The sequence below is a fragment of the Amblyraja radiata genome, chromosome 15 (genome assembly GCF_010909765.2).
Source record: "Amblyraja radiata isolate CabotCenter1 chromosome 15, sAmbRad1.1.pri, whole genome shotgun sequence".
In the NCBI taxonomy this organism is placed as follows: domain Eukaryota; kingdom Metazoa; phylum Chordata; class Chondrichthyes; order Rajiformes; family Rajidae; genus Amblyraja; species Amblyraja radiata.
Genome location: NC_045970.1, coordinates 4,241,415 through 4,265,078, shown reverse-complemented (window position 1 = coordinate 4,265,078; position 23,664 = coordinate 4,241,415). Strand labels below are relative to the sequence as shown.

General features: G+C 43.9%; 1 protein-coding gene across 2 annotated transcripts in view; it reads left to right on the top strand.

Annotated features, from left to right (window-relative positions):
- pank1 (pantothenate kinase 1) overlaps positions 1-20,316 on the top strand; it is a 99,069-nt gene extending 78,753 nt beyond the window's left edge. For both annotated transcript variants that reach the window (XM_033033554.1, XM_033033555.1), the window contains 3 exons: positions 3,456-3,579; positions 8,528-8,653; positions 17,927-20,316. In XM_033033554.1, the coding sequence (XP_032889445.1) occupies positions 3,456-3,579; positions 8,528-8,653; positions 17,927-17,986 (310 nt within the window). In that variant the 3' untranslated portion in view covers positions 17,987-20,316. The remainder of the gene's footprint in view (positions 1-3,455; positions 3,580-8,527; positions 8,654-17,926) is intronic.
- Positions 20,317-23,664: the final 3,348 nt, after the last annotated feature.

The window sequence follows — 23,664 nt, the reverse complement described above, 5'->3', positions numbered from 1 at the left end:
CCCCCACAACATGTCTCCCTTTGTTCTCCCATCATCCCCCAGGCCGGGTCCCCATTGTCTTTCCCTCCCCCACAAGCCGAGACTTCCACAGCCGCCAAGGCTCCCATCGCCGCCGAAGCTCCTTTGGGCCAGACAGGCCTTGCCGCCCGGCTTCTCCTCAGTTCCCAGGGAGACCTGTGGGGTGAGTCGGGCCTACCGGGGCACGTTCCGGTCAGTGGCACGGTTGTCCGGCGGGTTGATCGGGCCCACGCGGCTGGACGGGACACTCCCGCCATGCGAGCGGCTTACTAGGACATACGGCGGGACAGGAAGCAAAAGTAGGAAAAATAATTGCAGAAATAAAAGGTTCCATAGATCAGTTTGTTGAGTTTCTAGACTGCAGTGGGTGTGAGGCATTCGGGGAGTCCCAGCTACTCATTGAATTGGTACTTGGGGTATTGAGTCAATAACTATCTGAAGTGAGCTTCATTAGACCTATTATCATTGTATCTTTATTTTCATTGCATCACACACAGCACCGATTTAAAATAGAGACCGAGGACACTTTGGTGGGATTTGTCATAGGATTCTCAATTCAATCGTGCATAGATAAGCTTGCTTAAGGAAGCAAGTGAAGTATTGTTTTCTAGAAAGAGAATACAAATGGTAGTAGATGAGTTCCTAGAGATTATTTGCATTCTTGTTGCTGTTGCAGTATTGTATCCCATTACAAAACCAGTAGAGAAGTTGTAGATTTACTGGGATGTGACTGGGATGGTAAAGATTTAGGGCTTTTTCAGCAGAAGTAGGTTGAGGGACATAAAGTGCTACTCAGCAGGTCAGGCAGCATCCCTGGAGAACATTGCTAAGTGACGTTTCGGGTCGGGACCCTTCCTCACACTGATTGTAGGGTGAGCAGGCAGAGAGGGGAAGAAAGCTATTCATTAACTTTCATTAACTTCACCACTAACCTCCATCCTGCCCTCAAATTCACCTGGACTATCTCTGACACCTCTCTCCCCTTTCTTGATCTCTCTGTCTTCATCGCAGGGGACAGACTATCACCTGACGTCTACTACAAACCTGCCTCCTACAGTTCCCTACACTACACTTCCTCCCACCTTGCCTCTTGCAAAGACACTGTACCCTACTCAATTACACCGTCTCTGCTGCATCTGTCCCAAGATGAGGCTTTCCATTCTAGGACATCCGAGATGTCTTCCTTCTTTAGTACATTTAATCTCTGCTACCATAGATGGATCCCTCACCCCCCGTCTCCTCTGTGTCCTGCGGTTCTGCTCTTACTCCCTGCCCCTCCCCCCCCCCCCCCCCCCCCAGACGGAACAAAGATAGAGTATTCCTGGTCCTCTCCTCTCTTCCCACCAGCCTCACCATCCAACGCATCATCCTCTGACAATTCCGTCACCTCCTAAGGGATCCCACCACTAGTCGCATCTTCCCAAGCCCTCCCCTACCGACTTCCGCAAAGATCATTCCCCCCGCAACTCTTTGGTTCGCTCATGCCTTCCAACCCATCCCCCCCTTTCCCAGGTACGTTCCCCTGCAACCATAGGAGATGTAACACCTGTCCCTATACCTCCTTCCTCACCTCCATCCAGGGACCCCAACAGTCCTTCCAGGTGAGACAGAGGTTCACTTGCTCCTCCTTTAACCTCATCTATTGCATCTAGTGTTCCCAACATGGCCTCCTGTACATGGGCGACACCAAGCGTAAACTCAGAGACCGTTTCACCTAACACTTGTGCTTGGTCCACCAAGGCCTTTTAACTTGCCTTAACATAGAAACATAGAAAATAGGTACAGGAGGAGGCCATTCAGCCCTTCGAGCCAGCACCACATTCATTGTGATCATGGCTAATCTTCCCCAATCAACAACCCGTGCCTGCCTTCTCCCCATATCCCTTGATTCCACTAGCCCCTAGAGCTCTATCTAACTCTCTCTTAAATCCATCCAGTGATTTGGCCTCCACTGCCATCTGTGGCAGGGAATTCCACAAATTCACAACTCTCTAGGTGAAAACGTTTTTTCTCACCTCAGTCTTAAATGACCTCCCCTTTATTCTAAGACTGTGGCCCCTGGTTCTGGACGCCCAACATTGGGAACATTTTTCCTGCATCTAGCTTGTCCAGTCCTTTTATAATTTTATATGTTTCTATAAGATGCCCCCTCATCCTTCTAAACTCCAGTGAATACAAGCCTAGTCTTGTCAATCTTTCCTCATATGACAGTCCCGCCATCCCAGGAATCAATCTCGTGAACCTACGCTGCACTGCCTCAATCACAAGGAAGTGAGCCTTCTCATTCCCATACTGACCTTTCTGTCCTGGGCTGCCTCCATTGCCAAGGTGAGGCCTTGTGCAAACCGGAGGAACAGCACCTCATATTCCGCTTGGGCAGCTGACAACCCAATGGTATGAATATTGAATTCTCCGTATAGGTTACCTCTCCCCCTCCATTTTCACCCCCACACACCCCCTCCCCTGTGCCCCACCTAGACTCATACAGAATTCTCCCCTTCCTCTCCATCTACATTCCTTCCTCCAGCTTCATATCTCATAAGTTTTCAATAATTTTGTCTAACACCTTTTAGTTAATCTCTGTGTGAGTCTAGGTGGGGCACAGGGGAGAGATGGGGGAGGGGAGAATACCTAAATGGAGAATTCAATATTCATACCGATGGGTTGTCAGCTGCCCGAATGGAATATGAGGTGTTGTTCCTCCAGTTTGCATGCGGCCACACTCTGGCCTTTGTCCAACCAAGTGCCTATCAAAAACCACCCTGGCCTGTTCACCTATTATCTGCCACACTTTGTGCTGCCCCTCCTCTATTCGGGCTTTCTTTCCCCTCTTCCTAAAATCAATCTGTAGAAGGACCCCAACCCAATACTTCACCGATCCATGTCCCCCAGGGATGCTGCCTGACCCGCTGAGTTACTCTTTTTTTATAAGCCAGCATCTGCAGTTCTTTGTTTCTTGGCTGAGAAGGAACCTGATTAGAGGTCTTAAGGTCATCCACTAAATAAGGCTACATTGATATGAAAATTGTAATAAACATGGATAAGGTCATCAGAAAAGATTAATTTGGATGGATGAGCTGGAAAGAGCTTCTGTTTCTGCTGAGTTAGTGAAGAATGATGAATAATATGACAGATTTCATGAAGGGTCTTTGGAATATTTTAGTGGGTAAACAAGACATATTTTATCAATTATAATTATTGATCTATGAATAATTAATTTCTTTTAGTACAGAAATTAAGTCTACCTTCTGTAAACTTAATTATTGGGCCAGACTAATTGAAATATGTGAGACATGAGTAAAGAACATTACTTTATGTAAAACATTAAAACAGTGTAATAATAATTAAATCAAAGATTGAGGACCAATTTTGACATAGAGCAATCCAATAATTCCAGTACATTCCGTGTCTTTAGCCATTACTTTAATTTTGTGCAGCTTTGGACACATGATGAGTAAGGAGAAGCGAGATTCCATTAGTAAGGAAGACCTGGCCAGAGCAACACTGGTCACTATCACAAACAACATTGGATCAATAGCTCGCATGTGTGCACTGAATGAGGTAAGATTCGTTTTTTAGAAACTATAATTTAGTTACATTATTTGCTGTTGTAGATGGCTTTCTCTTTGCTCGCCTTAGTATATCAGCAAACATTAGTTGAAAGAGTTAAGTACGAAGGGTGAACATCTGAAGTCTGGGTGTTGTTTAGGATTGTTTTCAAACTGTTTCAAGTGCTATTTTGTTTTTTTGCCTTGCAAATTCACAATTGCTTTGTTATTTATATGATTGAAAGTGCCTGTGCGACATACCTCCTTCTCAAAAAAAGCTGAAAATTAGATTCACATTTAGCAGACAATAGCATAGCATGAAATGTTATATGCATACCAGCACTTTTTTTGATCTGTCACTGTCTGAGAGAAATAGCCTTTTTTTGTAAATGGATAAAATTTGGAACTTTTGCAATCAGACCAAAGAATTCTCCAATAGACACAAGATGCTGGAGCAACTCAGCGGGACAGGCAGCATCTATGGAGAGAAGGAATGGGTAATGTTTCGGGCCAAGACCCTTCTTCAGACTGAGAGTCGGGGAGAGAGAGACTAGAGTTTTGGAAGGGTAATGGGTGAAAACGACAGATCAAAGCAGATGATGATCAAGGAAATGTAGAATGGTTCATTGTTAGCTGAGGTGAAGGCCGTCCACAAGGCGTGCAAACAGTAAAATTAATCAGGAAGACAGTGAAACTAGTCGGAGAGCTTGGTTGGGGGAGGGACGGAGAGAAAGGGAAAGCAAGAGTTACGTGAAGTTAGAGAAATCAATATTCATACCGCTGGGTTGTATGATGCCCAAGCAAAATATGAGGTGCCGTTCCTCTAATTTGCGTTGAGCCTCACTCTGATAGTGGAGGGTTCTGTTAAACACGTTTTCAAACCGCAAGGAAATCCGAGTGACTGCTGAAGGATTCCATGTCGGTGTTTGTAGCAAAGTATTGTCTGAAAGAAAGGATTTGGGAAATTCAAAAACAAGGGACCAAAATCCGAAAATTCAAGCTACTTCAGTCACCGCTGACATAGGATAGCACCATTCCTGCACAAAGGGTTGTGGAAATTTGAAATTCTACCTCCTTAAATGCACTCTGGAGGCAGAAGCAATTGAGGCAGCACTTGGGCAAATTCTGTTCCCTACCAGCTAGGTTATATATCATTTTGTGTTATGAGACACCAGAGGGTGTATTTTAAGCAGTTTTGCTCTTGGGTCTGTCTGGGGGATCTCTAGGTCTGTGATCTGACCCAGCCCCTGAACTTAAATTACTGCCAATGATCACATCTCTGGCCCAGGATAATTGCTTTTTCTTAGGCTCCCCATTCCATAATGGGGGCATGAGATCAATTGGGTAACTCGGTAGAGGAGAATTACCTGCAGAACACGGCAAAACTTTTGGAATGTAATCAGTGATCGATATTTGCATAAGTTGCTTTAATAAAAGAAAATCCAGGGAGAAAATTTATTTAAAATTGGAGACCTGCCTGCCCTTCACGAGTGCTCAATGCTTTGAGCTTCTTTACAGTGTTGCCTTGTAGCATGGAGATCAAGCAGCATTGTACAGGGCTATCAAAGTATGGGGATTGGCATCTTGGACTCGGCAATGAAAGCTTTTCTCTGTGCTGCATAATTCTGCCTAACGTGAGTATACGTGACAATATTTTCAATGTTGAAAGTGATGCTTCGTTTTAAATATCATGCATTTAAAGGAAGTAAAATAGATAAATGTAGCACACAACCATTTGCTCCAAATGCACAACAAACGTTCTGAAAATGTTAAACCTGCTCAAAGTGTTTGTAATTAAATGTGAATTATGCTACATAAATAGAAGTTGGTTCTGACCAAAGTTTCTGGCTTTTGGATCATGTCTCTGCTTATGAGGTGGTTGGCTCCAGTTCGCATTAAGAGGATTTGCATTAGTTATTTATTCCTTAGGGGCTTCAAACAATTTAAATACCAGAACTAGTAAAAGAGTTCACTAATAACTTGAACACAGAGGCCTTGTTCTCACGTGCAGGGGGACATTCCAGGCTGGTGCATCCTGTATCAAGGAGTTTAGTGAAAGATTAACCAAAGTTTTGCTTAAAACTTCTGTATTAAGTAGTTCAGTAGTTCAGTCCAATTAGTTCAGTAATAAAGTACCTCAGGAAAATTACCTTTTACTACCTATTTGAAACATCAAATTAAAGCAAGTGATGGTACTCCCTTGCTTGCTTGCAAATAGATATTCAGTCCAGCCATAGAAAGAAGGCCCAACAGAGGGGGAGTGGGAGGGAAGGAGACGCTGCCTGTCCCGCTGAGTTACTCCAGCATTTTATGTCTACCTTAGACCCAACAGAGTGCAGTTTGCTGGAACATGTAGCTCAAACACACTGCTGGAGTAACTCAACAAGTCGAGCAGTATCAGAGGGGAAATGAACGGTGAAGTTTCAGGTCTGGACCCTTCTCTAGACTGAGAGAACGGAGAGGAATAGCGGTGTAAAGAGCTGAGGGGTACTGCCAGAGCTGGTAAGCATTAGGTAGATCCAGGTAAGAAAGAGTGCATTGACTGATGGAGAAGGGTAGGGGGTGGAGAGGTGGAAATAATGACAGAAGCTGGGAGCTGGCAGATGGAGGGAACAAAACACTGAAGGAATGGAATCTGGTTGGAAAGGAAGGTGAAACAAGGAACCAAATATGGGAGGTGGGATAAGCAGATGAGACACTTAGGGGAAGGGACCCAGTGGGAGGGGAGCGTGACTGATGCAGAGATGGAGTGGTGTGTGGGGGGGGGGGAGAAACTAATTGGGTGATGGGGGGCTGAGGTTGAAAAGGTGTGTGCGTGTGTAACACAGTAGATCACAAGGATAGAGAGGGACACGAGAGCCAGGTGGGATATGAGGTGCTGTTCCTCTAATTTACCCTCACCCTGGCAGTGGAGGAGGTTGAGGATGGATGGATCGGTGAGCGAATGGGAAGAGGAATGAAAGTGGCTTGCCTTCGGAATCTCGGGGTGGCCATGGTTGGTAGAGTGCAGGTACACAGACAAGCATTTGCCTAGTCTGCGCCTGGACTCGCCAATATAGAGTGGGGACAGCCTAGTGCAGGGCTCCATGTTGTCACCTCAGTCTTGTTACTTGTTAGATTAGTCAGAAAAAGACCCAAAGTGCTGGAGTAACTCAGCAGGTCAGGCAGCATCGCAGGAGAACATGGATGGTTGACCTTTTGGGCCGGGACACTCCTTCAGATTGGTTGTAGGGTGGAAGGGATGTGGGAAAGAAAGCTGGAAGCAAGGAGGGATAAGACAGCCTGGCATGTAATCGATGGTTACAGGTGAGGTGGGTTTATCATAGGCAGATAGATGGCTGGACAAAAGACAGAGATGAAAAGACAAATGGTTTGAAGAATTGTTCATTATGAAGCTATAGGAGGGAAGGTAGGTACAAGGGGGAAGGAAGAAATAGGTGTGAGTCCAGATGGGAGAGAGAGGGGGGGGGGGGGCAAGTGTGGTTTAGGTGGAAAGGGTGAGGATGGAATCTGTAGGTAACTAAAGTTGGAGAATTCAATGTTCATACCCATTGGATTTTTGAATAAGAGGTGCTGTTCCTCCAGTTTGTGTGTGGCCTCGTTCTGGCAATGTAGGAAGGCCAGGACAGTAATATCAGTATGTGACTGGGAAGAGGAGTTAAAATGAATAACAACTGGGCATTCCTGTAGACCTTGGTGGACAGAGCATGTGTTCGGTGAAACGGTCTCCTTGGCTACGCTTGGTACATCAGAGGGGGAACCATATTTACCATACAAAGAGGACATATGGATAACCTAGAATGGAAAGCCTCGTCTTGGGAGCAGATATGGCGCTGACGTAGAAATTGAGAGTAGGGGACAGGACCTTTTTGCAAAAGGCAAGGTAGGAAGAAGTGTAGGTCAGGTAAATGGAGGTTTGTATTAGATTCCAGTCGATAGTCTGTCTTTGATGCAGACATAGAAATAAAGAAAGGGAGAGAGAGGTGCCAGATATGGTCCAGGTGAATTTGAGGACAGGGTGGAGGTGTGTGGTAAAGTTGATGAAATCAGTGACCTCTGCATGGGTGCAGGAGGCAGCTTCATCCAGTCATTGTTGTAGCAGAGAATGTTAGGGGTTGGTGCCAGTGTATATTTGGAACAAGGATTCTTCAACGTAACCGATTAAAAGGCAGGTGTAGCTGGAGCCCATTGAAGGGACTGGACAAGAGGTTGGTTTACAAAAAAATGATACAGTGCTGGAGTAACTGGTAGCATCTCTGGAGAACATTGATAGGTGACATTTCGAGTCAGAACCCTTCTTCAAACTGCTTGTCGATGGGGGAGAAAGCTGGGAAGGGACAAACCTGGCAGGTAATAGGTTGTACAGCAAGGGGGGTTTGATAAGCAGAAGGTAGACAGGGCCCAGAGTTGAAAAGACAAAAGGTGTGAGACAAATGGTTTGAAGAGTTGTGAAGGTATCTGGGAAATATTATTTGGAGATGAGTTCTGTGGGGCAGGAGCAGGAAGGGCAGTCTGTGGATTTGCCAGGTTCCTGATTGTGGATGTTGGGAAGGAGATAGAAGCGGGCAGTGTGCGGCTCGGGAACTATGCGACTGGAGGCAGCGAGGGGAGATTGGCCGAGGTTATGAGATCAAAAACAGTTTTGGAAATGATGGCCTGGTGTTCGCCTGTGGGGTCATGATCATAGAGTAGGTATGAGGAGTCTGAGTGAAGTCTTTAATCTTTCAATATCAGTCATATCTCCGTGTAAGATTTCCAGTATCTCCCACAAAATCAATAGCTAAAGATACATTAGCTGTAGTTACACACTCGCACATTTACTAGTTGAACGCTAACTGTGACAGATTAACAATGAGGGATAAGATTTGCCGTATCTGATGCACTTAATTGGGCACAGGTTTTCTGAAATTGATCATGTTGCTTTTTATGTCTCAATCTACAAAATATTGGCTGTTTTATAGAATATCAACAGAGTGGTATTTGTTGGAAATTTCTTGAGAGTTAATATGGTCTCAATGAAGTTACTCGCCTATGCAATGGATTATTGGTCGAATGGGCAACTGAAAGCCTTGTTCTTGGAACATGAGGTGAGTGCTGTTTTATATTAGTTGAATTGGTATACAGCAAATTAGTCAAAACCAAGGCAAGATCTAAATATTAACATCTCTATTCACGGCATGATTTCATCCAAGAGACTCGAGTGGACTTACTTTAACTCATCACAGAAACCATGTCATGAAGAGTAAATTCAAAAGGGAAGGATGAGAATTGTTCAAATAGTCTTTTACCAAATGTATTAATGAACTGGGCCACTTCAGTATTGTACAAGGATGAGTCAAGATCACTGTTTTCCCCTTTGTTCCTGATGCCAAGGTATCTAGGTAGATGGACACAAAATGTTGGCGTAACTCAGCGGGACGGGCAGCATCTCTGGGGAGAAGCAATGGGTGATGTTTGGGGTCGAGAGGTAGATGCTTCAGTTTCAATGGGTAGATGCCAGGGAATCACACCAGTAGGTGGTGCCATGGTCATGTTATGGAGCATATTGGAGTCCCATTAAATTATGAGACATGCTGTTCTTTCAACAAAGCATGCACCACTTTAAAAAAAGCTGGCTATGCGGATGAAACTGTACACTATACCACCTGTGACACCCAAAGGATACATGATCTAAATAAAATCAAATGCTCATCTGTTTGAAATATTTGTTGACTTTTTATGAATACCAGGTATTTTTTGTTCCACGCTCAGTAAAGCAAAAGGAAGAAATTTAAAGTGAATCTATTGTTGTATTTAGGACACACAAGGAGTTTAAAGGTGACTAAAAATTTGGGTTAGAGGTTGAAGAGTCCTTAAGGTAGATTTTTGTGATTGGTTTAGAATCTAGGTTCTTCTATTGATTTCAGTGGAACCCCTTTTATCATGGTAGACACAGCTCATCAGTTTAGTTTTAGTTTTCTAGATTTACTTTTAGAGATACAGTGTGGAAAGAGGCCCTTTGGCCCACCAACAATCACCCGTACACTAGTTCCATGGTTTCCCCAGTTTTGCATCCTATGCATTAGGGACAATTTACAATGGCCAGTTAACCTACAAACTTGCACATCTTTGGAATGTGGGAGGAAATCTGTGCACTTGGAGAAAACCCACATTGTCACAGGGAGAGCGTACAAACTCCGTACAGACAGTACCCGTAGTCAGGACGGAACCCGGGTCTCTGGCGTTGTAAGTCAGCAACCCTACCACTGTGTCACCTAGAATTGAACTGCTCGTGATAATTCCGTTCCCTTTATGTGACTCAGCAGCAGGGAGGCCAGGTCCTGGGTATCTAACACTTTTTAAAAGCTCTCTACAGTTCTTAAAGGGAAAGCAGACTTTTTTCCAAATGTAATGGGTGCATGGTTTCAGCCACAGCGTGCTGCGTGTACACTTCATGAAGTGTACAAACTCCATGCAGCCAACACCCGTAGTAAGGATGGAACCCGGGTCACTGGTGCTGTAAGGCAGCAACTCCACCACTGCACCACCGTGCCTTGGTGGAAGACATTTCAAGACCAGTTGATCAAAGTTCAAGACCACTATGTTCCTGTAAAGTAACGAGGAGAGTAGGGGTGCTGTGGATGACCTAAAGGAGGTCAAAAAGGACGTGCATGTAAATTTGAACAAGATTAAATTGGTCAGTGCCATTGAGGAATATTAAGCATGTAGGAAACAACAGGCGATTAGGAGGCTCAAAATGGGTCATAAAATGGCTTTGAGTCGGATTCAAATCCCAAGGCTTTTTATACCTCCATTAAAAGCAAGTGGGTAACCACAGAGAAGCTAAATTGCTCAAGCATAAAGGGGAACATTTCTGCTTGGAATCAGGGAATATAAGCGATATAATAATGAACACTAGGAGAAGCACGTGGAGGGCAGTGAGATCAGTGGGCAGAATACTGATATGTAAGGGCAGTTTGAGATCAAGGAGGAGGTGGTATTGGGGTTCATGAAGCGCTTTGAGGTGGATAAATCTGGGCCGGGTGGGATCTATTCCAGGTTATTTATAGAGGCAACACTGGAGATTGCAGAATCCTTGGCGAAGGTATTTGCATCTTCTCCAGCCATGGTGAGGTTCTAGTGAACTGGAGTGTAGCCAATGTTGTTCCTTTGTTTAAGAAGAGAAGTAGGGAGAATCCAGGGAATTATAGGCTGTTGAGCTTCACGTCAGTGGTAGGGAAGATAATAGAGAAAATCCTTCCGGATAGAATTGAGACCGATTTGGAAAACATTGAGTGACTTAGGGACAATCAGCCTGGCTTTGTACGTAAGTCATACCTCACTTTACTTGATCAAGTTCTTTGAGGACTTTGATTAGGCCGCATTTGGAGAGTTGCCCCAATTCAGGAAGGATCCAGAAACCTCGGAGAGAGTGCAGGTCGTTTTACCAGAATGAGACCTGGATTAGAGGGAATTCGCTATTAGAAGAGGTTAGATAAACTTGTGTAGGGAAGAACTGCAGATGCTGGTTTAAATCAAAGGTAGACACAAAATGCTGGAGTAACTCAGTGTGTCAGGCAGCATCTCTGGAGAGAAGGAATGGGTGATCTAACGTCAACATTATGTGTCTACCTTGGATAAATGTATTGTGTTCTTTGGAGTGTTGGAAGCTGAGGGGAGACCTGATAGAAATATATAAAATTATAAGAGGCATACGCAAGGTAGACAGTCAGAACCTTTTCCCCAGGGTGGAAGTGTCAAAGACTAGAGGGCAGGGCTTTAAGGTGAAAGGGGCCAATGTTAATGGAGAAGTGTGGGGCAAGATGTTTGCATATAAGGAGGTGGGTATGGATCGCTCTGATGTGTGACGTGGTGTTGGAGGCAAATACGATTAAGAGGCTTTTGGAGGTGCACATGGAAGTGCAGGAAATGGAGGAATCTTGATCCTGTGCCAACAGTTGCGAGTAGTTTGGCAACATGTTCTGCACAGACATTGTGGGAGGGCAGTGTTTCTGTACTCTACCATGTTCCATGTGTGATGAGAGGGTATATCTAGCTGCCAAGGCAGAGGGTAGTTCATCGGTAATAGACTGTAGAGCCTGTGCTCACACAATTGTTTCTGTACATCTGTGTAAAGCACGAATATAATGATTTGAACAGTTACACAAAATTCTTAAGGGGTTGGACAGGCTAGATGCAGGAAGATTGTTCCCGATGTTGGGGAAGTCCAGAACAAGGGGTCACAGTTTAAGGATAAGGGGGAAATCCTTTAGGACCGAGATGAGAAAAACATTTTTCACACAGAGAGTGGTGAATCTCTGGAATTCTCTGCCACGGAATGTAGTTGAGGCCAGTTCATTGGCTATATTTAAGAGGGAGATAGATGTGGCCCTTGTAGCTAAAGGGATCATGGGGTATGGAGAGAAGGCAGGTACCGGATACTGAGTTGGATGATCAGCCATGATCATATTGAATGGTGGTGCAGGCTCGAAGGGCCGAATGGCCTACTCCTGCACCTGTTTTCTATGTTTCTATGAATCTCACCGTGGCAGCTTGGGAATTTATCCCAGGCTCATCGACTAAATCCACAGGGATCACACTGTCACAGCGGTTCTATGTTTTCCCCTTTCTCATCCAATCCCTGCTTATTTGGAGCAATTTACAGAGGGCATGTCTTTTGGAAGTGGGAGGAAACCAGAGCACCTGAAACATGCAAACTCCTCACAGATAGCATCGTAGGCTAGGATGGAACCCAGGTCTGTGGTGTTGTAAAGCAGCAGCTCCACCAGCTGTGTCATTGTGCTGTCCATATGTTAATCATAAAGCTGCAGCATTAACACACATACCCAAGATAGACACAAAAAGCTGGAGTAACAGGTCAGGCAGCATCTCTGGAGCGAAGGAGCAGGTGATGTTTTGGGTAAAGGCCCTTCAGACTGACAGTCAGGGGAAAGGGAAACGAGAGATATAGATGGTGTTATGGAGAGATATAGAACAAATGAATGAACGATATGCAAAAAGGTAAGGATGATCAAGGACACAATAAATACCCATCGGGTTTCACGCATGTCCTTCAGGAGAAGAAATAGTCATGGAATCTAAGACCGAAAAGGACTGGAGGGTACGTCTACTGAGGCATTATGGGTCGAGCATGGAAATAAGAAAGGAGCAATCACTGTAATGGGATTATATTATAGACCAACCAATGGCCAGTGGGAGAGAGAGGATCGATAACATTATCCTATGTCTGACTTCTATTCATAAACTAAGCTCTGCTCTCAATACCATTACCCCATCCAAGATCATCTCCAAACCCCTGGAACTTGGAGTCGGCACTTCCCTCCACAACTGGATCCTCAACTTCCTGACCAACAAACCCCAATCAGTGACAAATCATCCTGTACGATAGTCCTCAACACTGGTGCCCCACCAGGATGCGTTCTCAGCCCCTACTATATTCCTCGTACCCTCACGACCCTGCAGTCAAATACCGATCCAACTCAATCATGTCCGAAATTGGCCGGATATCAAGTAATGACATTTAATGTATGGATACAGTGTGGAAATATTCCCCTCGGCCCACCATCAATCACTTGTACACTGGTTAGATGTCCTACACACTAGGGGCAACGTACAGAAGTCAATTAACCTCCAAACCTGCATGTCTTTGGAATGTGGGAGGAAACCGGAGCACCCAGAGAAAACTCACACGGTTACAGGGAGAACATTGAAACTCTGCACAGGTCAAAGTAGTCAAATATCCTTTATTGTCATTCAGAATTTTCAGTCTGAACGAAATTTCGTGCCTTGCAGTCATAACATAGAATAAAATCACAAAACACACAATGAACACAGATTTAACATCCACCACAGTGAGTCTACCAGGCACCTCCTCACTGTGGTGGAAGGCAAAAGTCTTAAAGTCCTTGTCTGTTCCCTCCTTGTTCTCCCTCTCCGGTGAGGCGAACCAGGCTTCCGATGTTGTCCTAACACTCGAGGTCAGGGTTGAACCCACGTCTCTGGCGCTGTGAGGCATTAGTTCTACTGCTGCGCCACAAGGCTGCCCCTTGCCAAGATGGAGTGCAGAAAGGTGATTAAGAACCTTGTAATGTGGTGCCAAAACAACAACCTTTCCTTCAATGTCAGCAATGCAAAGGAGATAGTGACTGACGTGACTGAAGTGAAGCAGTTCATAGACCCCCAGTTCCTAGGAATAAGTATCACCGGTAATTTATCTTGTACTGACCTCATCGAAGCTATGGGCACAAATGCACACCAATGCCTGTGATTCTTTAGAAGGTTTAAGAGGTTCGGCATGTCCCCAGCAACCCTCACCGACTTCTATAGATGCACCATAGAAAGCATTTTATCGGGATGCATCGCAGCCTAGTTTAGGAACAGCTCCATCCAAGACCGCAAGAAATTGCAGTGAACTGTGGACATATCCAGACCGTCACAATAGACAATAGGTACAGGAGTAGGCCATTCGGCCCTTCGAGCCAGCACCGCCATTCACTGTGAACATGGCTGATCATCCCCAATCAGTACCCCGTTCCTGCCTTCTCCCCATATCCCCTGACTACGCTATCTTTAAGAGCCCTATCTAGCTCTCTCTTGAAAGCATCCAGAGAACCTACCTCCACCTGAGGCAGAGAAATCCATACACTCACAACTCTCTGTGTGAAAAAGTGTTTCCTCGTCTCCGTTCTAAATGGCCTACTCCTTATTCTCAAACTGTGGCCCCTGGTTCTGGACTCCCCCAACATCGGGAACATGTTTCCTGCCTCTAGTGTGTCCAAGCCCTTAACAATCTTATGTGTTTCCATGAGATATCCTCTCATCTTTCTAAACTCCAGAGTATACAAGCCCAGCTGCTCCATTCTCTCAGCATATGACAGTCCCGCCATCCCGGGAATTAACCTTGTAAACCTACGCTGCACTCCCTCAATAGCAAAAATGTCCTTCCTCAAATTAGGGGACCAAAACTGCACACAATACTCCAGGTGTGGTCTCACTAGGGCCCTGTACAACTGCAGAAGGACCTCTTTGCTCCTATATTCGATTTCTCTTGTTATAAAGGCCAACATGCCATTCGCTCTCTTCATTGCCTACTGTACCTGCATGCTTACTTTCATAGACTGATGTACACAGACCCCCAGATCCCGTTGTACTTCCCCCTTTTCCAACTTGACGCCATTTAGATAGTATGGTGCTGGCTTTGCCGAGGCAGCATGGTGTAGATTCAGTCAATGGATTCAATAGATTCAGTCACACAAACCAACCTCCCATTGACTGAACCTCGGCAAAGCCAGCAGCATAATCAAGGATGGCTCCGGATCAGGAGAGAAGGTCCAGGGGAGGAGCGAATGCCACCTGAATACAAGTCGTGGTCTGATCAACCACGGCTGGGTCGCCTGGGTGAGGGTGTCTGATGTTGAAAGACCCAAAACACCCAATGACCCCAGGTTACATCACTGATGTGTTCAGGAGCATCAAGAGATATATTTTTATCAATCAACATTCCATAACCTCAGCATTCTTGGTGTCATCTGCAAACCCGTCTACGTTTATGCCCAATACGTATAATATATATATATATATATCACAATCAGCAGTGGTCCCAACACAAATCCTGTGGTCACAGACCTCCAACCTGAATATTGTCTTGCCACCACACCCTCTGTCTTCTATCAGTAAGCCAGTTCCGAATCCATATGATCATCACTATTAATCTTCCTGAGCAACTGACCATGGGGGTCCTTATCGAATTCCTTACTAAAGTCCATGTAGACACCATCCACCCCCCTACCCTTATATCATCACTCACCTCATCACCTCCTCGATCAGGTTAGTACAGCACGACCTGCCATATGGGAAGCTATGCTGACTGTCCCTGATTAATCCGAAATGGGAGTAAACCTTACCCTGAAGAATCCTCTCCAATTGTTTCCCTACCACTTACGTGAGGCCCAGCAGCCTATTATTCCCATATTTAAATGAACAACATTAGCTACTCGCCAATCCTCCCAGTCCTTCCCTGGTCTAGAGAAGAGGCAAAGATCTTCGTCAAGGCTCTCACAATCTCCTCTCTTGCCTCCCACAATGACCTGGGATAGATCCCATCAGGTTTTGGGATTTATCCACCTTGATGCTCTTCAAGTGCTCCAATACCTACTCCTTCTTGCATATTAATATTCTCCACACTTGCCTAAATGAATACTTTGCATCTGTTTCCACCACGGAAAAGGACCATGAAGGTCCACGTCCTTCTCCTTGGTGAAAGCTGATGTAAAGTACTCTTAACACCTCACCTACGTCCCCAGACTCCAAGCACAAATTCTCTCTATTCTTGAGCGGTCTTACCTTTTTCCTGGTTATCTATCGTGTTGTTTTGGGATTTTCTTTAATTGGACTCTCCATTGCCAGGTTGTAAGGACATGTCAAGCTGTTGACTTGTTGCACAATGGATCAGAGACATGCTTGAAATGATAGTCATCGAGTCATAAAGCGTGGAATATCTATGTAAATATTTCTAGCAGAATAGAGAACAAAACTATTATTGATAATGAGTAGTGAAAAAATGAGTGTTTACATTTAGTTTCTCATGTCAATGGTACAGATGAGGACCAGAGATTTCACACTGTTATACAGTGGCTTGCAAAAGTTTTCATACCCCTTGAACTTTTCCACATTTTGTCACGTTACAACCACAAACGTAAATGTATTTTATTTGGATTTTATGTGATAGACCACCACAAAGTGGTGCATAATTGTGAAGTGGAAGGAAAATGATACATGGTTTTCAAATTTTTTTACAAATAAAAAACTGAGAAGTGTGGCATGCAAAAGTATTCAGCCCCCCTGAGTCAATACTTTGTAGAACCACCTTTCGCTGCAATTACAGCTGCAAGTCTTTTGGGGTATGTCTCTACCAGCTTTGCACATCTAGAGACTGAAATTTTTGCCCATTCTTCTTTGCAAAATAGCTCAAGATCAGTCAGATTGGATGGAGAGCGTCTGTGAACAGCAATTTTCAAGTCTTGCCAGAGATTCTCAATTGGATTTAGGTCTGGACTTTGACTGGGCCATTCTAACACATGAATATGCTTTGATCTAAACCATTCCATTGTAGCTCTGGCTGTATGTTTAGGGCCGTTGTCCTGCTGGAAGGTGAACCTCCGCCCCAGTCTCAAGTCTTTTGCAGACTCTAACAGGTTTTCTTCCAAGATTGCCCTGTATTTGGCTTCATCCATCTTCCCATCAACTCTGACCAGCTTCCCTGTCCCTGCTGAAGAAAAGCATCCCCACAGCACGATGCTGCCACCACCATGTTTCACAGTGGGGATGATGTGTTCAGGGTGATGTGCAGTGTTAGTTTTCCGCCACACATAGCGTTTTGCATTTAGGCCAAAAACTTCAATTTTGGTCTCATCTGACCAGAGCACCTTCCTCCACATGTTTGCTGTGTCCTCCACATGGCTTGTGGCAAACTGCAAACGGGACTTCTTATGGCTTTTTTTCAACAATGGCTTTCTTCTTGCCACTCTTCCATAAAGGCCCGATTTGTGGAGTGCATGACTAATAGTTGTCCTGTGGACAGATTCTCCTACCTGAGCTGTGGATCTCTGCAGCTCCTCCAGAGTTACCACAGAGTTGGCTGCTTCTCTGATCAATGCTCTCCTTGCCCGGCCTGTCAGTTTAGGTGGACGGCCATGTCTTGGTAGGTTTGCAGTTGTGCCATACTCTTTCCATTTTCGGATGATGGATTGAACAGTGCTCCGTGAGATGTTCAAAGCTTGGGATATTTTTTTATAACCTAACCCTGTTTTGAACTTCTCCACAACTTTATCCCTGACCTGTCTGGTGTGTTCCTTGGGCTTCATGATGCTGTTTGTTCACTAAAGTTCTCTAACAAACTTCTGAGGCCTTCACAGAACCGCTGTATTTATACTGAGATTAGATTACACACAAGTGGACTCTATTTACTAATTAGGTGACTTCTGAAGGCAATTGGTTGCACTGGATTTTATTTAGGGGTATCAGAGTAAATGGGGCTGAATACTTTTGCACACCACACTTAAGTTTTTTATTTGTAAAAAAATTTGAAAACCATGTATCATTTTCCTTCCACTTCACAATTATGCACCACTTTGTGTTGGTCTATCACATAAAATCCCAATATAATACATTTACGTTTGTGGTTGTAACGTGACAAAATGTGGAAAAGTTCAAGGGGTATGAATACTTTTGCAAGCCACTGTATATGTCACAATGGTATCAGGAATTACAGCAACATAATTTGCTGTGCATTGCTGTTGTCTATCATTCCCTGGGGAAATGGCTGGCAGCCCCTAAAAATCTGTTCCCTGTTGGTCCTGCAGGGTTATTTTGGAGCAGTCGGGGCATTGCTGGAATTGCTGAAGATGACCGATGTCCACTGAGCTGCTGCCTAGACCACCACTATCACCAAAACGTGCGAGTCTTCTAGAAAACCTGGGTCTGAAAATTAGTGACAAAATGAGTTCCTCTCACCAAACAATTAACTTCTAATTTTCTCACACATTTTTACAGTGGTCCTGTTCTGCTGCACTGAGGCTCGTTTCAAAGGGATGTTAAATAACCCGGTTGGTGTAAATTCTGAAGCTATTTTAAACTGTGCAAGATAGCCAAAACCCACTGGTTTTATGTATTAATATTTTAAAATGATTTCTGTATAAATGTGCACTGATAATTTTTTTTTTCCTGGGATGTACTGCCTTGTGAAGGATCAAAATTATAATTGTTTAAATATTATTTATAAACAGCCTGGGATATTTGAATTATTTTCCATCGTATTTCAAATGTTGTCCTTAATTTCAAATGAAACTGCAAAACTGGAAATTAACCTGTTAAAGTTGCAGATCATTAATTTTTTGGCCTTTATATAATGCTCCAGCATAAGAATTTATGAAGGATGACCTTTCTTTGAACACACACTTTAGTGACCATTGACTGATATGCCAGTATAATGACCATCTTAGAAAGCCAGTTCTTTCTTGATGTGGCCATATTATGGATTAAATTGCTTATCTGGATACAACAATATATTTTGTAAAAACACTTTTGATCATGCGAGTGAAGAAACTTTCCCACAAATGTGAAACTGCTTCAATAATTGTGCTGTTTTTGAAGAAAATAATTCTTTAAAAGACTGTGTGATTGCATTTTCTTCAAACTAAATCATTGAATTGTGATTGTTCATTATCTGCTAGGGTAAGACTTTTTTGAAACAATTCTATCATTGTGGTAGATATTTTTTTGGATTGATACGTAAATATTTAAAGTGTGGGGTATATCTGATTGTTTAATTTAATCACAGGAAAGGTACGGAAAGTTGCCAGTATTGGATTTTATGTGTTAAATATGAACATATCTGTGGAATGGATTCCATGATTATTTAAAATCACGTTCCTAAAACAATCGCTTATGTTGAGGACTTTAAAAATAAAATGAACACTAGCAAAAAAAATTTTTTTTCTTTCTACATTTTACATCCTTAATGGCAGGACATGCATAATTTTGTTTTTGTAATATCCTTACAAAGGATTTTGGAACACCCGAACAATTCGGGTGTGTAGCATGTTCTATCCAAATACTATGATTGCATGCATACCTGTCTTAATTGGTTAAATCACTGAAGTGCCACTGCAATGTATCGTTGTATCTCTATTTCTCTCTTGTTTGTATACTCTCACGGGGTCTTTATTTCCATTGCCATGCTCTCACTCTCTTTTTGTTCATTCTTTCTGCCTTTTCCCAAACCCAGCGTATGTTTCACCAGGGACAGATTGAGAGTGTTTTGTTTTCTCTAAGAAAGATCGATGAGTTTTGCTCCACAGCACCCTCCATTATTAATGAATATTTGTATCTCCTCTGATTCTGCTCACTTTCTATAAAGAGATCGTGTCAATGTTTACCACCATGGATGCAGCCTACGCTGTCTCAGTCCCCCCTCACCCCCCCCCCCCCCCCCCCCCCCCCACTGCTTCATTCCAATACATTGATACATTGACTTTCCTGGTGCTACTTCCTCATTACCATAATTTTTGCTTCCAATTTCTACCCTACCGTTATCTTCAGAGCCCATCTCTGACTAGTCTCCATTTCACTCCAAGCCTACATATTCTCAGCTCCTCCCATTCCTCTAGGAACCATTGCATTCTCATGCTTTCTCCATTTCTGTTGTCATCTATACTGAGAGAGGCACATTCTCATATTTCTATTGCATCTTTCTATTAGCTCAATTTTATTTTCCCACTGCAGTTGATAGGACTCCACCTTGTTCCATTTCCTGTGTAGGAAGGAACCGCAGATGCTGGTTTAAACAGAAGATAGATACAAAATGCTGGAGTAACTCAGAGGGTCAGGCCACATCTCTGGAGAGGAGGAGACCCTTCTACAGACTAAGAGTCAGGGGAAAACCAAATGATAGATATAGACGGTGATGTAGAGAGATATGGAACAAATGAATGAAAGATATGAAAAAGTAACCATGGTCAAGGAACAGTGGAGCCCACAATGGTCCAATGTTGGCTGTAGGGTAGGTGATGACGAGATATACTGACAGTAAAATGCAACAGTATGACAGTGAAATTAGTACGACGATGAGTGTGGGGGAGGGATCGAGAGAGAGGGAGTGCTGGGGTTACTTGAAGTTAGAGAATTCAATTATCATACCACTGGGCTGTAAGCTGCCCAAGCGAAATATGAGATGCTGTCCCTCCAATTGGCATTTGGCCTCACTCTGACAATGGAGGAGGCCCAGGACAGAAAGGTCAGTGTGGGAATGGGAAGGGGAGTTAGTGTTTGGCAACTGGGAGATCACTTAGGTCCAGGCGGACTGAGCAAAGGTGTTCAGCGAAACGATTGCCTTGGTCTCGCAGATATGAGTCCACACCTGGAACAGCGGATACAGTAGATCAGGCTGGAGGAGGTGCAAGTGAACCTCTGCGTCACCTGAAAGGACTGTCAGGGTCCCTGGACAGTCATGGGAGGAGGTATAGGGACAGGTGTCGCATCTCCTGCGGTTGCAGGGCAAGGTACCTGGAGAGGGGATGGTTTGGGTGAGAAGGAATGTTAACCAGGGAGTTGAGGAGGGAACGTTCTCTGCGTAAAGGGGTGGAGATGGGAAGATGTGACTAGTGGTGGGATCCTGGAGGAGTGTAGATTAGTGAGAACTTGTAGTTGCTTCTCCTAATAAATTGTGTATAACCTGACATGGTGTGAGGTCATTATTATTACAAGGACTCCAAATCAACAAGGAGATGGTGAATATGTCAGAGGATTGTGTGTTGTATGCAATGGCTGATAGGGTGAAAGGTGAGGACTAGGGGGACTCTGTCCCTGTTGTATATAGGGGGGAGAGGGAGCTAAAGCAGAGCTGCGGGATATTGAGGAATGGCCTCACACGTGTCTCGACCTGAAACATCACCTATTCCTTTTCTCCAGAGATGCTGTCTGACCCGCTGAGTTACCCCAGCATTCCATTTCCTGTATGTTAGCTGTTATTCTTTCTTTCACATTCTTTACCTGGATATAATTCTCCCTGCCTTCTCACCACATGACTCCTCGATGAGAAACAGCGGAAGTCTTCAGCCTCCTGTGCTGTTGCTATGCCACTAAGAAATTACAGCATTGCAGACCTCACATTGAGATCAAGAAACATAGAAACATAGAATTGCAGATGATCAATCTTTCAGGCATTTCTATTCCAGATTTTCAGTATTCACACCACTTTCCCTTGGCAATTTCAGATTATTTGCTTGTATTTCCACATTAACTAGACTAAAACTAGTTTAGAAAACAAGGGTCTCGACCCGAAACATCACCCATGCCTTCTCTCCTGAGATGCTGCCTGTCACGCTGAGTTACTCCCAGCATTTGGTGCCTGTCTTCCGAGCTTCATTCTCTAGTCTTTTACCGCCTTTTCCCATTCACTATCACCCCTTCAGTCGCCATTGATCCTGTCCAGCACAGATCCTTGTCCCTGCTTTCTCTGTTGAAGATTGTTTATCTTGCACATTTAGTGGGTCTCATGAAGTTTCTTTCTCTACAGATGCTGCCTGATCTGCTGCTCACCCAACATTTTTATACCATGTTTCCAACATTTCTATTCTGTTTTACCTAGATCTGTGTTTTTAAAGGTCACTATTATTGACTAAAACTGTGTACTTTGCCATTTATGGAAAGGTTTGTGTGTACATTAGACTAATTAGGTTTACCAGCATTAATCCAGTCAACAAGGTTGCTGAAATTGGCAAGATTAATATGTGAGGTTTGTTGCAAACTGACCTGACTGTTTAACACTAATTGGAAGGGTCTTTTAATGTACATTACTGGTTTTTGTTCTGTCTCATGGAAGAGCATTTAAAATGAGACTGAACAATGTATGTTCTAAGTAATTAGAAAGAAGGAAAAAAATCAATTTTAAAATAAAGTCTTAAAATAAATCCAGTTTCAAGCATCGTTATGGCATTTTTTAACTGAAATGTTCAACTTCATTGCATTATTCCGGTATAGTTTGGGTATAACTAAGTAATTCCAGCCTTATTGAAAGTTTGGAAATTGCTTATTGCTGGATGAAAACTACAGACAAATGAAGGCAACTGTGAAAAAGTACAATGAGGAGTGTCCAGGAATTCTTATAGAAAGATCCAGTGCATAGACTAACTAGACATGCCCTGAGCATTAATGAACCAGAGCTCCATAGACAATAGACAATAAACAATAGGTGTATTCGGCCCTTCGAGCCAGCACAGCCATTCACTGTGATCATGGCTGATCATCCACAATCAGTACACCATTCTTGCCATCTCCCCAAATCCCTTGACTCCGCTATCTTTAAGAGCTCTATCGAACTCTCTCTTGAAAGCATCCAGAGAATCGGCCTCATCTCTGTTCTAAATGGCTTACCCCTTATTCTTAAACTGTGGCCCCTGGTTCTGGACTCCTTCCTAACTTGACTCCATTTGGATAATAATCTGCCTTCTTGTTGCCACCAAAGTGGGTAACCTCACATTTATCCGCATTAAACTTCATCTGCCATGCATCTGCCCACTCACCCAACCTGTCCAAGTCACCGTGCTTCCTCATAGCATTCTCCGCACATATCACACTGCCACCCAGCTTTGTGTCATCTGCAAATTTGCTAATGTTACTTTTAATCCCTTCATCTAAATCATTGATGTATATTGTAAATAGCTGCGGTCCCAGCACCGCACCTTGCTGTACCCCACTAGTCACTGCCTGCTATTCTGAAAGGGACCCGTTAATCCATACTATTTGTTTCCGGTCTGCCAACCAATTTTCTATCCATGTCAGCACCCTACCCCCAATATCATGTGTTCTAATTTTGCCCACTAATTTCCTATGTGAGTCCTTATCATGGCTTTCTGAATAGACAACAGGTGCAGGAGTAGGCCATTCGGCCCTTCGAGCCAGCACTGCCATTCAATGTGATCATGGCTGATCATCCACAATCAGTACCCCGTTCCTGCCTTCTCCCAATATCCCCTTTCTCCGCTGTCTTTAAGAGCCCTATCTAGCTCTCTCTTGAAAGTATCCAGAGAACCGGCCTCTCTGAGACAGAGAATTCCACAGAAAGTCCAGGTACACTACATCCACTGGCTCTCTCTTGTCCATTTTCCTAGTTACATCCTCAAAAAATTCCAGAAGATTAGTCAAATCCATGCTGTCTCGGACCCATCCTGTTACTGCTATCCAAATGTGCCGCTATTTCATCTTTTATGATTGACTCCAGCATCTTCCCCACCACTGATGTCAGGCTAACTGGTCTATAATTCCCTGTTTTTACCCTCTCCCTCCTTTCTTAAAAAGTGGGATAACATTAGCCACCCTCCAATCCACAGGAACGGATCCTGAATTTATAGAACATTGGAAAATGATCACTAATCCATCCACAATTTCTAGAGCCACCTCCTTAAGTACCCAGACCATCAGGCCCTGGGGATTTATCAGCCTTCAGTCCCATCAGTCTACACAACACCATTTCCTGCCTAATGTCAATTTCCTTCAATTACTTTGTCACCCCAGGTTCTCTGGCCACTAGTACATCTGGGAG